The sequence below is a fragment of the Malaclemys terrapin genome, chromosome 12 (assembly GCF_027887155.1).
Source record: "Malaclemys terrapin pileata isolate rMalTer1 chromosome 12, rMalTer1.hap1, whole genome shotgun sequence".
In the NCBI taxonomy this organism is placed as follows: Eukaryota; Metazoa; Chordata; order Testudines; family Emydidae; genus Malaclemys; species Malaclemys terrapin.
In genome coordinates this window covers 20,051,818-20,067,254 of record NC_071516.1, presented here as the reverse complement: position 1 = coordinate 20,067,254, position 15,437 = coordinate 20,051,818, and the positions used below count along the sequence as shown (strand labels likewise).

General features: G+C 46.2%; 1 protein-coding gene across 1 annotated transcript in view; it reads left to right on the top strand.

Annotated features, from left to right (window-relative positions):
- The first annotated feature begins 3,834 nt into the window (after positions 1-3,834).
- The window catches only part of LOC128847164 (adenosine deaminase-like), a 38,664-nt gene continuing 27,061 nt past the window's right edge, over positions 3,835-15,437 (top strand). Inside the window, exons 1-2 of the mRNA XM_054046526.1 lie at positions 3,835-3,905; positions 14,977-15,038. Of these exons, the coding sequence (XP_053902501.1) occupies positions 3,858-3,905; positions 14,977-15,038 (110 nt within the window). The 5' untranslated portion in view covers positions 3,835-3,857. The remainder of the gene's footprint in view (positions 3,906-14,976; positions 15,039-15,437) is intronic.

Genomic DNA, 15,437 nt, shown 5'->3' with positions numbered 1-15,437 from the left:
ATCTGAACAGAATGGTCGCAGCAGAGACATTTAAAGGAAGAATTCATTGTTCTGGTTTGGCTCTCAGTTGTCAGCAGATTTGATGGAATGTTCCCATTGTTAGTGTCTACAGCAGGGCTGTCAAGCAATTAAAAAAAATTAAACAATAATTGGCTACCATTTATTTAAATATTTTTGGATGTTTCCTACATTTTCAAATATATTGATTTCAATTACAACACAGACCACAAAGTGTACAGTGCTCACTTTATATTTTTATTACAAATATTTGTTCTATAAAAACAAAAGAAATAGTATTTTTCAATTCACTTCATATAAGTACTATAATGCAATCTCTTTATCATGAAAATTGAACTTACAAATGTAGAATTATGTAAAAAAAACCCTGAATTCAAAAATACAAAAGAAAAAAATGTAAAACTTTACAGCCTACAAGTCCACTCAGTCCTACTTCATGTTCAGCCAATCACTTAGACAAACAAGTTTGTTTACATTTGCAGGAGATAATGCTGCCCGCTTCTTGTTTACAATGTCACCTGAAAGTGAGAACAGGGGTTCTCATGGCACTGTTGTAGCCAGCGTCGCAAGATATTTACATGCCAGATGCGCTAAAGATTCATATGTCCCTTCATGTTTCAACCACCATTCCAGAGGATGTGTCCACGCTGATGAGGGGTTCTACTTGATAACGATCCAAAGCAGTAGCAGTGCAGATTGACACATGTTCACTTTCATCATCTGAGTCAGATGCCACCAGCAGAAGGTTGATTTTCTTTTTTGGTGGTTCACGTTCTGTAGTTTCTGCATTGGAGTGTTGCTTTTTTAAGACTTTTGAAAGCACGCTCCACACCTCGTCCCTCTCAGATTTTGGAAGGCACTTCAGATTCTTAAACCTTGGGTCGAGTGTTGTAGTTATCTTTAGAAATCTCACATTGGTACCTTCTTTGTGTTTTGTCAAATCTGCAGTGAAAGTGTTCTTAAAATGAACAATATGTGCTGCTATAACATGAAATATATGTCACTATGCAGGTAAAACAGAGCAGGAGACATACTATTCTCCCCCAAGGAGTTCAGTCACAAATTTAATTAACGGGCATTATTTTTTTTAAACAAGCGTCATCAGTATGGAGACATGTCCTCTGGAATGGTGGCTGAACGATGATGGGGCATACAAAAGTTTAGCATATCTGGCACATAATTACCTTGCACTACCAGCAACAAAAGTGCCATGCGAAGGTCTGTTCTCACATTCAGGTGACATTATAAATAAGAAGCTGGCAGCATTATCTCCCGTAAATGTAATTACATTTGTTTGTCTTAGTGATTGACCAAGAAATAGGACTGAGTGGACTTGTAAGCTCTAATGTTTTACATTGTTTTGTTTTTGAGTGCAGTTACGTAACAAAAAAAAAAATTTACATTTGTATAGGGTAACCAGATAGCAAGTGTGAAAAATCACGACAGAGGGTGGGGGGTTATAGGCACCTATGTAAGAAAAAGCCCCAAATATCTGGACTGTCCCTATAAAATCGGGACATCTGGTCACCCTACATTTGTAGGTTGCATTTTCACAAAAAAGAGATTGCATTATGGTACTTGTATGAGGTGAAATGAAAAATACTATTTCTTTTGTTTATCATTTTTACAATGCAAATATTTGTAATAAAAATTAATATAAAGTGAGCACTGTACACTTTGTATTCTGTGTTGTAATTGAAATCAATATATTTGAAAATGTAGAAAAACATCCAAAAATATTTAATAAATTTCAATTGCTATTCTATTGTTTTTACAGTGCCACTAAAACTGCAATTGATCACGATTAACTTTTTAATCGTGATTAATTTTTTTGAGTTAATCGCATGAGTTAACTGCGATTAATCAACAGCCTTATTTGTAATAAACAAAGCAGGGCCTGCTGCCACAATGGACAGACCTGCGCTGAAGGAGCCGCTGAGGGCCAAATTCCCCACTGAAGTAAATGGAGCCCCTCCTATGTACTCTAGGGCAAGGGTTAGCTCTGCCAAGCTCATTCCAAGGGCCCACAGCAGTGACTTCCTCAGGCTGTGGAAATGCAAGGCCTATTTCAGGGAGTGGCAACCTTAGGCACGCAGCTCGCCAGGGTAAGCACTCTGGCAGGCCGGGCCGGTTTGTTTAGCTGCTGCGTCGGCAGGTTCAGCAGATCACGGCTCCCATTGGCTGCGGTCCGCTGCTCCAGGCCAATGGGGGTGGCGGGAAGCGGCGGCTAGCACGTCCCTTGTCCCGCACCGCTTCCCGCAGCCCCCATTGACCTGGAGCGGCGAACCACGGCCTGTGGGAGCCGTGTTCTGCCAAACCTGCCGATGCAGCAGGTAAACAAACTGGCCCGGCCCACCAGGGTGCTTACCATGGCGAGCTGTGTGCCAAAGGTTGCCGATTCTTGGCCTATTTCTTCAGTATGATATGGCCCCTTTGTGCTGCTCCACTGACAAAAGGCCTTAAACTCAGCAGCCCTGGGCAGCTGAGAAGGGGAGTGGCCAGTGAAAAGGTTGGCAGGAGAGTCTCTCTGCTCTGACTATTTCCAGATGCTAGAACCATGGCTTGGGGTCATAGCGTAAGTTAGGAGAGCTCTAAGGCTGCTGTAAGTGACTTCAGGGGCTGAACAAAGAATTGCAGAGCTACCAAAGTGCATAAAAGTCCTTTCTCTTTGAATCCTGCCCTGAATATAGGCCAGCCACACCGGAGAGTTAGCCTTCTCAGGTCACATGATAATGATTTTGATTTCTCTATGGGCCTAAGGGGATGGTTGGTGGGGAGGGTTGGGTAGAGAGATGAAGAAGAAACTGAGGATAAAGGTTAAATACTCCTTCATCCTGAGTTTTAGCTGGATGGCTCAGCCCCAACAGCCTCTGGGGAAATATTTATAAAACTGGTACGTTTCAGCTGCTGCTGTGACTCCAAATGTTAATGTTGTTTTAGGAAGTGCTGGGGAGGGCTCAATGGCTGGATGTTGGATATGCAGAGCTGGAAAAACCTAATGACATAGGTGATAAATGAGCACAAGAGAATGGTGAGAGTGCAAGAGAACGGTGGGCCCTCTTGTGGGCAGTCAGTCTCTCAACAGAGAAGCCCAGGACTGAAAGGGCCATGAGACAAAGCTGAAGGTGAGTCTGCCTTGGAGCTGGAAGATGTAATTTCCAGCTCGGTGAGCTGTACTTGTGCCAGCTCTGCTCGAGCTTGTGCAATAAAAAGAGAAGTGTAGCCAAGGGTTCCTTCTGCAGTTGGTTTGGCACCTGCACACAAGTCTCCCAGGATCTGCTACCCGCCCCGGGCTGCTATTGGCTGCTGGCCTGCAATGGACCTCTGGTTTGCTCTCTCCCCCCTGCTTTGTGGCAGGGTGCGATGGGTCTGAGGATTGGCGATGGTGGGGTGGCATCGTGGCCCCTGGCTGCAGGCGTCATCTCCTCTCCTTCAACCCAGCAGCCCCCAGCCTCGCCCACTGCAGCCCACCTCAGGGCAGGGCCTTAACCAGAGCGTCTCTGCAAAGTCTCCAGTGCGGGGTTGCAGGGGATCCGAGGGGCCCGGGGTCTTTGCGGGAGAGAGGAGGAAGCTGCTTGCAAGGGGGAGGTTCGTGGGGGAGCCCCTGGCTGCAGAGGGGAGCGGCGCCAGGCTGCAGGGATTCCCCGCCCTAGCGGAGCAGCCACGGGGCGGTGGGTCTCAGGTTGCGGGGAGTCGCGAGCTGCGCCCCGCGGGAAGGGCGCGGGCGGGTGTCAGCGAGGCGGGGCCGGCGCCAGAGCTGGGCGGGGCCGGGCTCCAGAGTCCCGGCAGCCCCGATGTCCCGCCGGTAGAGCGGGCTGGAGGGAAGCAGCGGCTGCAGGATGGAGCGGGACTCGGGGCAGGGGCCGTCCGCCTTCGACCTGCCCAAGGTGAGCGGCTGCCTTCCCCCGCTGGATGCTCCTGCGTCCGAGCCGGGGGCTGCGACCCTTCCCTGGGCGGGCGGCTCCGCGATGGGGCGGTGGGGCAAAGCGCGGTGGGGCAGCCCCCCCTTACTCCGGCACGTGCCTGCCCCTTCCCCCCGGCAGTGGGGGGCCCTGCCTCTCTCCCTGCCCCTCGCACCTCTGCCTAGAACCAGATCCGTGGCCGCCACCACCAGGGCCGGCCTTAGGGGAAAGGGCACCCTGGGCGAACTTGCATTTTGGTGCCCCTGTGGGTGCGGTGCCCCACCCCATTGCTCTGGGCCCCCAAGTCTCACCACCGTCCCTTCAACCCTAACCCCGCACTGTGCCTCTGCGCCCATAACACCTGCCCCCTCCTGTACCCCAATGCCTGCCCCCTAATTCCTACACCCCCTTCACTCCTAATCCCTGCCCCCTCCGGTGCCCTAACCCCTACACTGTGCCCCCGTGTCCCTAATCCTTGCACTCCCTTCCTGTGCCCCTAATCCCTACACCCCCTTTGCCCTAACCCCTGCACTGCATCCCCTTCATCCCAAACCCTGTCCTCCCCTCCTGCGCTCCTAACCCCTTCACTGTACCCCCTTCGCCTCTAACCCCTTCATCCTCCTCCTATGCCCACATGGGGAAACTGACCTGGATTCACAGAGCAGCTGGTATTGTTGCTTGCTCCCCCTCGAACTGCTGCTCCTTCGCCCCACGCACCCCTAAGGGGCTGTGAGGGGGGCCAGCGAGGAATGACAGCACTGCTCCCTGCATCCAGGTCACTTTCCCCACCTGGGCTGCATAAGGAAAGGGCAGGAGAGCAGCAGCTCCTGTTGCTCACCTGACCACACAGCCCAAGTGCGGAAAATGACCTGGGTGCAGGGAGCACTGGTTTTGTGTGTTGGGGGGACTGTGTGAGGGACACTGTGTGTGTGTGAGAGAGAGGGTGTGTTGGGGCAGAGAACGTGTGTGTGAGAGTGCATGTGTGTGAAAGATTGTGTGTATGTGAGAGACAGTGTGCATGTTGGTGCTTGGGGGAGTGTGTGAGAAACAATGAGTGTGTTGGGGAATGTGCAAGAGAGTGCATGTGTGTGAGAGAGATTGTGTGTGTTGAGGGGAGTGTGTCACAGAGTGTGTGTGTGAGAAACACAAAGTAATGCATATTGGAAAACATAATCCCAACTATACATATAAACTGATGGGGTCTAAATTAGCTGTTACCACTCAAGAAAGAGATCTTGGCGTCATTGTGGATAGTTCTCTAAAAACAGCCACTCAATGTGCAGTGGCAGTCAAAAAAGCGAATAGAATGTTGGGAATCATTAAGAAAGGGATAGATAATAAGACAGAAAATATCATATTGCCTCTATATAATCCAAGGTATGCCCACATTTTGAATACCGCGTGCAGATGTGGTCGCCCCATCTCAAAAAGATATATTGGAATTGGAAAAGGTTCAGAAAAGGGCAACAAAAATGATTAGGGGTATGGAATGATTGACATATGAGAAAAGATTAATAAAACTGGGACTTTTCAGCTTGGAAAAGAGATGACCAAGGGGGGATATGATAGAGCTCTATAAAATCATGACTGATGTGGAGAAAGTAAATAAGGAAGTGTTATTTACTCCTTTTCATAACACAAGAACTAGGGGTCACCAAATGAAATTAATAGGCAGCAGGTTTAAAACAAACAAAAGGAAGTATTTTTTCACACAACGCACAGTCAATCTGTGGAACTCCTTGCCAGAGGATGTTGTGAAGGCCAAGACTATAACAGTTCAAAAAGAGGATAGGTCCCTCAATGGCTATTAGCCAGGATGGCAGGGATGGTGTCCTTAGCCTCTGTTTTCCAGAAGTTGGGAATGGGCAATAGGGGATGGATCACTTGATGATTACCTGTTCTGTTCATTCCCTCGGGGGCATTGGCCAATGTCGGAAGACAGGATACTGGGCTAAATGGACCTTTGGTCTGACCCAGTATGGCCGTTCTTATGTTCTCATGTTTAACAGTCTGTATGTGTGTGTTGAGGGGCGTGTGTATATGAGCACACTGTCTCTTTAAGAAAGCACTCAGGATCAGCAGCCTGAAGCCTTGTTCAGACACCAGCGGCTGCTGGCAGTCCCGGGCCCAGAGAGGCAGCAGCATCGATTCCCCCCTCACCTGTCACCCTGGCTCAGAGGAGACCAGGTACATGGGCAGCGGGAGGGGGACACCCAACATAAGCTCCCCTCCCATCCCCTGCACAGCAGGACAGGGCGTTCGCAGTCCCGAGCAGCGTGGCCAGGGGCGGCTCCGGGGGAGGAATGGTGGGAGGGAACAGGAGTACATATGCTGTCCAATAGACCGTGTAGCATTGCAGTTGAGTTATCATACTCTAATAAATCCCAGGCACTTCTAATGTAGGGCGGGTGTTACTCTGAACCCTCCAAAGTTCAACGTGTGTGACGGGCCTTTTTAAAACTGGTGACAGACACCCAACAAGAAGTAACATCTGAGAGATGAGAAAGCAGTATGTGGCTTCTGTCTCAGCAACAGCATTTTCTGTACACTTGCTGTTAAGATCTCACATTTCTAATACTGATGATTTACATTAACATAAACTCCTTCCAGTCCACACATGTAGTGGTCACTTAGACCCTGAGCATGTGAGCAAGAACCAAGCAGTCAAGCACCTCAGAGAGAGAATGCTTGGAGCCACCTCAAAGCCCCAGCCCACTCTGTCTCAGTGTCCCATTCCAGTTGTGGCCATCCCTGATGCTTCCAAAGAAGAAGGTTTAACCCCCTCTCCACCCCAGAAAGCAATTAGAATCCCTTCCTGACCCCTGCAGGTGGTCAATTGAAACCCTGAAGCATGACCATTTAGTGACATAAACTGGAGTGAGTTCCAGGGCTGTTGAGCCCTGCCTCCTACCATCACAAGCAACCCTGTCATACAGTCACACTCATAAATTCGTCCAGTTCTCTCTCAAAACTAATTAAGTTGTTTGCCCCCACCACAACTATTGGGACACTGTTCCAGAACTGTTCCTGGTGCTTAGAAAGGTCATGTCCCCTGCATACGTTGGGAAAATCATCAAACATGCATAGTTTACTGAGGACCACTGTGCCAGCCAGAGTGGCATGGTTCATGATGTTGCACCAGGCATTGTGTAGTGAAGTTCCCAGATGTGGCTCAATGCTGTGAATCCACAAATTTTTGGGGTGGCCCTGAAGGTGGTGCCAGATGGGGTCAGTGTGTGCGCCCCTTTGCCCATCAATGGAGAGTTTGAAGTAGTACCTGCTCAGGGTAATGAGTGAGAGCCAACGATGGACCCAGTGGATGAGGGCCAGGTTCCCCAGCAGTGGTGAAGGTTGATGAGACATCACTGGATGTCTGGACTGCATAGGGTGGAAGAAGAACTAGATATTTTGTAACAGTCATCCAGTTTCTCAAGAACCAACAGCATCTGGCAGAAGAGTTTCTGGGAAAGAGAATGGTGTCCCCCAAAATAAAACCCCTGTACATTTAGAATTATAGAATACCAGGGTTGGAAGGGACCTCAGGAGGTCATCTAGTCCACCCCCTGCTCAAAACAGGACCAATCCCCAGACAGATTTTTGCCCCAGATCCCTAAATGGCCCCTCAAGGATTGAGCTTACAACCCTGGGTTTAGCAGGCCAATGCGCAAACCACTGAGCTATCCCTCGCTGCAGTCCCAAGGAGGTAGAGTGAAACAAAGAAGTAACCCGCCATGATAAACAATGTGAAAAGTCCTGTGCTTATCCAGTTCCCCACTTGTCCATTTCATTTGGAGAGACAAGGCTCCAGTCAGCTTTGGGTAGCTCCTTGCAGCCCTGGGAACCTGATGGTGCTGGGCTTTTTTCTTGCAAGCTGCACACTACTTTGGGTGGAGTTGCTCAGATGCTCCTCACCCAATTTCATTATCCCTGTTTTATCACAAGATATTTGAGGGGGAGAGAACCCTCTCCCGGAGACATGGAGTAGAACCTTGTTACTTTCCTGCTGCAGTTTACAAGTGTCTCGTTTACAATAGCAACAGAGGGTAGAGGCAGATGGCCCACAATTTAAAGGAAGCTACTTAATGTTGCTGTCACTTCCATGAAAGTACTGCACTTGTGGGTTGCTTTTGCAGGAAATGTTTGAGATGAGGTAGGAACATGTAGCTACACATTGCTAGGATTTTGTACATGGCACAATGTGGAATAAATATGGATCGTGAGCCTCAAGCCTATAATCCCATCAAAAGGTTGTGCGGCCACCAAAACCCCCAAGGAGTGACGCCTCTGTGAAGCCTCAAAAAGAACAGGAGTACTTGTGGCACCTTAGAGACTAACTAACAAATTTATGCTTATGCTCAAATAAATTTCTCTAAAGTGCCACAGGTTCTTTTTGCGGATACAGACTAACACAGCTGCTACTCTGAAACCTGGGAAGTCTCAGTCATTGAAAGGAATTGGAGCCCAAGAATTCAAAACTTGCCAGGTTTTTACATTTTGAGGAGGACGGATCCAGGCCTATATCACTTTGTGCTCTGCATAGCTCCCTCCTGCTGCTGCACTTTCTTCCGTCCACTTCCTTCACTCCTGTCCCTCTTGCTAACTTCTTCCACCTTGACTCCCATCCCTCTTTCCCTGCTGCTACCTCTCTCCTTATATTGTTGCCCCCGTCCTCTGCCCCCCACAGCTCATTCTATTCTGGTCCTTGTCCTAATTACTAGAACCATATAATTCATGTATGGGTAGAAATCTCATGCCTGTGAATGACCAGGTTTTGACCTGGTCAGTCTGGGTTCTTGTATTTGCACCCATCTCCATAGAAACTGAATGCCTCCCTAGAATAAAAAACAACAAAGCCTGCTGGCAGAAGTTGTTTGTATATGTTTTTAAAAGTAAATGAATGAAGCATGAGTGCCAGCACACGAGAGAGAGAGAGCTATTGCTGGAAAGCTCTGTCAAAGAAAAAAGGTTTGTACTGTATTTAGACCTGAATGTTGTGAAGCTAGTGGGGTGAGCTGGTGGGGTGAATATTCGAGTGTCTGTCTGCTGTGACCATTTGTTTGACCGTGTGCTTGTTTGTTAGACTAGTGTGACAGTTTGATTGAAAAGTGTGAATTGGGAGTGCTTTGTTCCAGGTGGGCCTTGAGTGGTTGATTGGAGGGAAGGCTTTGAGCCGGGCCACCTGCTGAATCGAGTGAGCAGCTAACCGAGGACAGGCAAACAGGGAGTTTGCCATTGCCTGTGGGGAGTTCGCACAAAGTGTTTCTGCCTTTCAGGCTCCTGTGAGCAGTACATACAACATCCGAGGAGCCTCTTAAAAGGAAGACATGGATAGTGAGCAATCAGCTGTTGTGACCTGCTCAGAATGTGCCATGTTTGTCGTTCTCCCGGAGGACAGATGCGACTTCATCTGTACGAAGTGCGAGCTGGTCTGCATATTGGAAGAGAAGGTTAGAGGATCAACCCTGCATTGTATCAGAGAAAATGAAGATTTTCTGGATAGAAGTCAGTGTTTGGTTCTGGAAGCAAAACATGCTGAAGACTCAGAGAGTGCAGTGCAGAGCGGGGAAGAATATTGGCAGCATGTGACCTCCAGAGGAAGAAAGAGGAGAACCCATGTACCCCCAGTGCAGATAGAGGTGCGAAACTGTTTTCAGGCTCTCTGCACAGGTACTAATGCGGAGACGGATTTGGAAGAGCCCTCTGAGGGAAGGTATCAGAAGGAGACCCCATCGGCCAGAAGGCATGGGATGCATTGCCCTAGGGATGGGGGTTCCATGGCCATCACTCCCAAGAGGAAGAGACGGGTGATGGTGGTCGGGGACACCCTGTGACAGGTTGGATCACAGAAACCCCCCTGGGAGCTGCCACCTGATCTGCCAAGACTACTTCTATCCCTGTTTTCCCTGCCAGCTCAGGACTCCAGCACCCTGTCTTGCTGAGCCAGACACTCCCGTCTACTCCAACAAATACTCAGGGTCTTAATTACTTGCCCCAAAGCTGCAGGTTTACCTGAAAGCAGCTCACAGTAGTATGCTTGTCTTTAGAACTCAGATGCCCAACTCCCAATGGGGTTTAAACCCAAATAAATCCGTTTTACCCTGTATAAAGCTTTTGCAGGGGAAACTCATAAATTGTTCGCCCTCTATAACACTGATAGAGAGATATGCACAGTTGTTTGCTCCCCCAGGTATTAATACATACGCTGAGTTAATTAATAAGTAAAAGGTGATTTTATTAAATACAGAAAGTAGGATTTAAGCGGTTCCAAGTAGTAACAGACAGAACAAAGTAAGTCACCAAACAAAATAAAATGCCTAAATCTATGTCTAATCAAACTGAATACAGATAATCTCACCCTCAGAGATGCTTTAGTAAGTTTTTTCTTCAGACTGGACACCTTCCAGGCCTGGGCACAATTCTTTCCCCTGGTACAGCTCTTGTTCCAGCTCAGGTGGTAGCTAGGGGATTCTTCATGATGGCTCCTCTCTCTCTCTCTCTCTTTGTTCTGTTCCACCCCTTTATATATCTTTTGCATAAGGCGGGAACCCTTTGTCCCTCTGGGTTTCCACCCCCCCTCCCTGGAAAAGCACCAGGTTAAAGATGGATTCCAGTTCAGGTGACATGATCACATGTCACTGCAAGACTTCATTACCCACTTGCCAGCACACACATATACAGGAAGACTCAGAGGTAAAACAGAGCCATCTGTAGACAATGGTCCTGGTTAATGCGAGTCATCAAGATTCCAAACCATCATTAATGGCCCACACTTTGCATAATTACAATAGGCCTTCAGAGTTATATTTTATATTTCTAGTTTTAGATACAAGAGTGGTACATTTATACAAATAGGATGATCACACTCAGTAGATTATAAGCTTTGTAATGATACCTTACAAGAGACCTTTTGCATGAAGCATATCCCAGTTACATTATATTCACTTATCATATTTTTATAAAACCATATAGACTACACAATGTCACACTCCCTCCTAAGGGAGTGGAGTCATCCATCTGCCGACCAGACCGGGAGACTCGAGAAGTGTGCTGTTTACCTGGCGCTAGAATCCAGGATGTGGCGGAGTGTTTGCCAAGACTGATGAAGACCTCAGACCGCTACCCCTTCCTACTTCTCCACGTGGGCACCAATGATACTGCGAAGAATGACCTTGAGCGGATCACTGCAGACTACGTGGCTCTGGGAAGAAGGATAAAGGACTTTGAGGTGCAAGTCATGTTCTCGCCCATCCTCCCTGTTGAAGGAAAAGGCCCGGGTAGAGACCGTTGAATTGTAGAGGTGAATGCGTGGTTACGCAGGTGGTGTCGGAGAGAGGGCTTTGGATTCTTCGACCATGGGATGTTGTTCCGGGAAGGATTGCCAGGAAGAGATGGGATCCACCTAATGAAGAGAGGGAAAAGCATCTTCGCAGGCAGGCTTGCTAACCTAGTGAGGAGGGCTTTAAACTAGGTTCTCTGGGGGATGGTGACCTAAGCCTCCTGATTGATACTGATAAAGTAGGGCAATCAGCTAGTTATCTTAGATGCATGCACACGAATGCAAGAAGCCTGGGAAACAAGCAGGAAGAATTGGAAGTCCTGGCACAATCAAGGAACTATGACGTGATTGGAATAACAGAAACTTGGTGGGGCAGTTCACATGACTGGAGCACTGTCATGGATGGGTATAAACTGTTCAGGAAGGACAGGTATGGGAGGAAAGGTGGAGGAGTTGCATTGTATGCAAGAGAGCGGTATGATTGCTCAGAGCTTCAGTTTGAAACTGGAGAAAATCCTGTTGAGAGTCTTTGGGCTAAGTTTAGAGGTGAGAGCAACAAGGGTGATGTGGTAGGCGTGTGCTATAGACCACCGGGTCAGAAGGATGACGTAGATGAGGCTTTCTTCGGACAACTAATTGAAGTTTCCAGATCACAGGCCCCGGTTCTAATGGGGGACTTCAGTCACCGTGACATCTGGTCGACAGTGGATCAAAGCTGTCTTTGGAGAAGTGATGTTTCATGTAACTAGATCCAGTCCCATTCAGGGATTTGCAAATTGGGGCATAGAGAAAAGCATTGCCTGTAATCCTGAGGGCAGTGCTAAAGATGAGCAGTTCTATCGTTCCCTTACACAAGGTCATAAAGTATGTATAGGGTCATGTGATATAATGCTTTGTACTTAGCCACAGTTATCATATATCCATGACATCTAGGCTTGATGATTATAACTGAAAGCTGCAGTTAGTTTTGAATGGAGCAGTCTGTTTGTCCAGCAGCTCGGGCCACTAAGAGCCCATAATTCCAGTATTTTGCTGTCTGCCCTGGCGCTTGATGTAATACTGGCTCAAATTCCAGGTTTTAGTCTCACTCAAAGCTCTCCATCTGACCATGGCTTGTTGCAATGGCATGTTCCAATGGGACTGTGAACCTTGCATCAGACTCATGTGCAGATAGGGTAGCCACCTCTGAGGTGGGAAAAAATGGGACATCTGGGATGATCCTTAGCCCACAAAACTGGACAGCTGGCAGTGCATATCGAGCACTCTTAGAGATTTCCCAGGACAGCTACTTCAGAAAAGGGACAATCTTGGGAAAACCTGGACTGGTGGCAACCCCTATATGCAGGAGACACCTCTTTCTCAGTGACTGGCCCACAAATTTGGAACTCCTGAAAGACAGCAGGATGGGCATGAGCAGAGCAAACTCCAAAACCCACTACTTTGATGCAGAGTACCAGGAATTATCAGATTGGACCAGTAGTCCAGTTCTTGTTTTTTACTTTGCTCAGTACCCACTTTGTCAGAGGAAGGTACAAGAAACCCTGAAATGGACAATTAAGGAATAACCTGGCTGTAGGGATAGTTTCTTTCTAACCCCTGTCAGTTATTGGTTGGTGTATACTCTGATGCCAAGAGGATTTATACCTCTTCTTTTTTACGGTATTTAATGTAACTGTGGTTATTCTCATTATCATAAATGTTGTCTTTTTCTGAATCCTATTAAGTTCTTGAGTTCAATATCATGTAGCAGTGAGTTCAACAGGTTAAATTTGTGTTGCATTACATTTTTTCCCTCAGTCTTAAATTTATTGCCTTTAAAATTTCTTTGAATGTCCTCATCTCTCCTATTAATAACAAGCAAACATTTACCTTCTCTGTCTGAATGGTCTTTCTTAAGTCACTACTTATTCATCTTTTCTCTAAACTGAACAGCCCAGATCTCTTAAGTCTCTACTCATAGGAGAGTCTCTTTGTTTGTTTCAAGATAGGTACATTGCAATCCATGCAGTTGTCAGAAAGACCTGGACACAATAGACATGTAGAAACCAAGGTCTTGTGCTCTTCATACTATGACTATCCTCACTTATCTCCATGCTGAATGCCTGTTGTGATTTTTTTTTTTTAAAATGATTCATTTGGTCTGGATAACATTTTAAAAACAACTGAGGGGCGTTTTCTCCTTGAGATTGCAGAGAATTATGTGCACAGCTCCCATCAGTGCAAGTCTGTAAGACGAGAAATTTCCCTTAACGACTTAGTAAATGTAGCAACAACTTCAATAAAATTAATCTGTTCAATGCTTTTCACTTTTTCCAAAAAGTCAGTTTTGGAGAACATGATCCCAGGAGATATGGGAAACAGCCTCCGTGGGAGGCCCATGGTGCAGAAGAGTCTTTGTTTACATTTGCTTCCAAGCACTGGTATATTGACTCTGAACCGTTATTATAAAGAAAGGTGTAAGCTGTGCCTCTCTCCTCTCCACATGCCTGGAGTTAATTACAATATCTCATCCTGTTCTTCCTCGATAATTGTGATGAACTTGAGAACTTCTTCCCATTTTCCTTTGCAAGTCTCATTCTCTCCCAGGGCTCCCAGAACAATTGTATTTGCACACACAAAATATTGCTTAAACATCTTATCATTAGGGTTTTTCCTCTTAATTTTGTGCTTTGCAAATCATGTTTATCAGCTTTCTCCTAAATAATTTGCAACATCCACCAAGTGTTGAAAAGGTACCAGTCTTTCATCTTCCAAGAGGTCTTGCTCCTGGCAATAATTATTTCTCTCTCTGAAAATGTGGGCAAGCAGGGGTTTAGAATTAAAGGTGATTTGGGCTATTGTCTCACATGTAATGGGCCTAAACTAAAACACCATTTTGAAACGTGATCAAAGCAAGAGTAGCTTTTGGTTGAGAAACTGAGGTGCTTATGGAAAGGCATTCTCAGCGAGCAGAAATCAGAATTAGTCAGACTTTAAGACAGTGGTTCTCAAGTACAGGTACCCCTGGGGGTGCACAGAGGTCTGCCAAGGGGTACATTAACTCATCTAGATATTTGCCTAGTTTCACAACAGGCTACATAAAAAGCACTGGCAAAGTCAGTACAAATTAAAATTTCATACAGAGAATGACTTATTTATACTACTCTATATACACTGTACACTGAATTGTAAGTACAATATTTATATTCCAATTAATTTATTTTATAATTATATGGTAAAAAATGAGAAAGTGAGCAATTGTTCAGTAATAGTGTGCTGTGACACTTTCGTATTTTTATATCTGATTTTGTAAGCAAGTAGTTTTTAAGTGAGGTGAAACTTGAGGGTACACAAGACAAATCAGACTCCTGAAAGGGGTACAGTAGTCTGGAAAGGCTTAAAGACACTGGTTTAAGAGGTTATTAATATCAAGATGGAGCAGGTTAGAAACAAAGTCTCCTCCCCGCCCCAACTCATTATGGGACCAAATATGAGTAGGACAATTTCCTGAGCGGTGTTAAGGTTCCTGGAAATAGAGTTTGCTTGTAAAGGAATGTTAAAAATGTGACCTCCAGGAAGAACAATGAATCCAATTCTGTCAATTTTCAGACATATAAAAAAAACCAAACACACCATAAACTTATCAAATGTCTTTTCTATATTGAGTAGCTTTCTATGTTTTCTCTTTTAGCTCCCATCTTGTGACTCCACAATACTGGCTGTTTGTAGCATCTTCTGATCCACAGATTACTTTCACAGTTATATGAATGTGTGTTCTTTGTCTTTTTTTTTTAATTACAGGTAGAACTTCATGTTCACCTGGATGGAGCCATTAAGCCAGAAACAATCTTATACTTTGGCAAGTGAGTTGTTTAAAAAAATCAATTTGCTTCAGTGTGTTTAGCTGGGTGGTTTGATTTGTAAAGATTTCCTGGACAGAGGCACCTCTGTTTAAAAAAGAAAATTCCTAGAATTTGGCCCGGTCCTTGCTGATTAGACCAGTGTTAGTTACAATTATGTTTATAATACTTTCCATTAACATGATTTTATTTGACAAAGATAAGGATTTTTTTTTTTTTACTGAGCCCTGCCAGCCAAACAGTCCTATAGATCACTGTATGTCTCCACCCAGTTCTCAGACAAAAAGTTCTCCGTCCATACCCATCAGGGAAACTCTGCTTGAAATGTGCAAACAACGAACGGCTGTCACGAGCGTGGTCCTAGTCGGAGTGTAGACCAGCACTGTGACTGAGTGCATGATG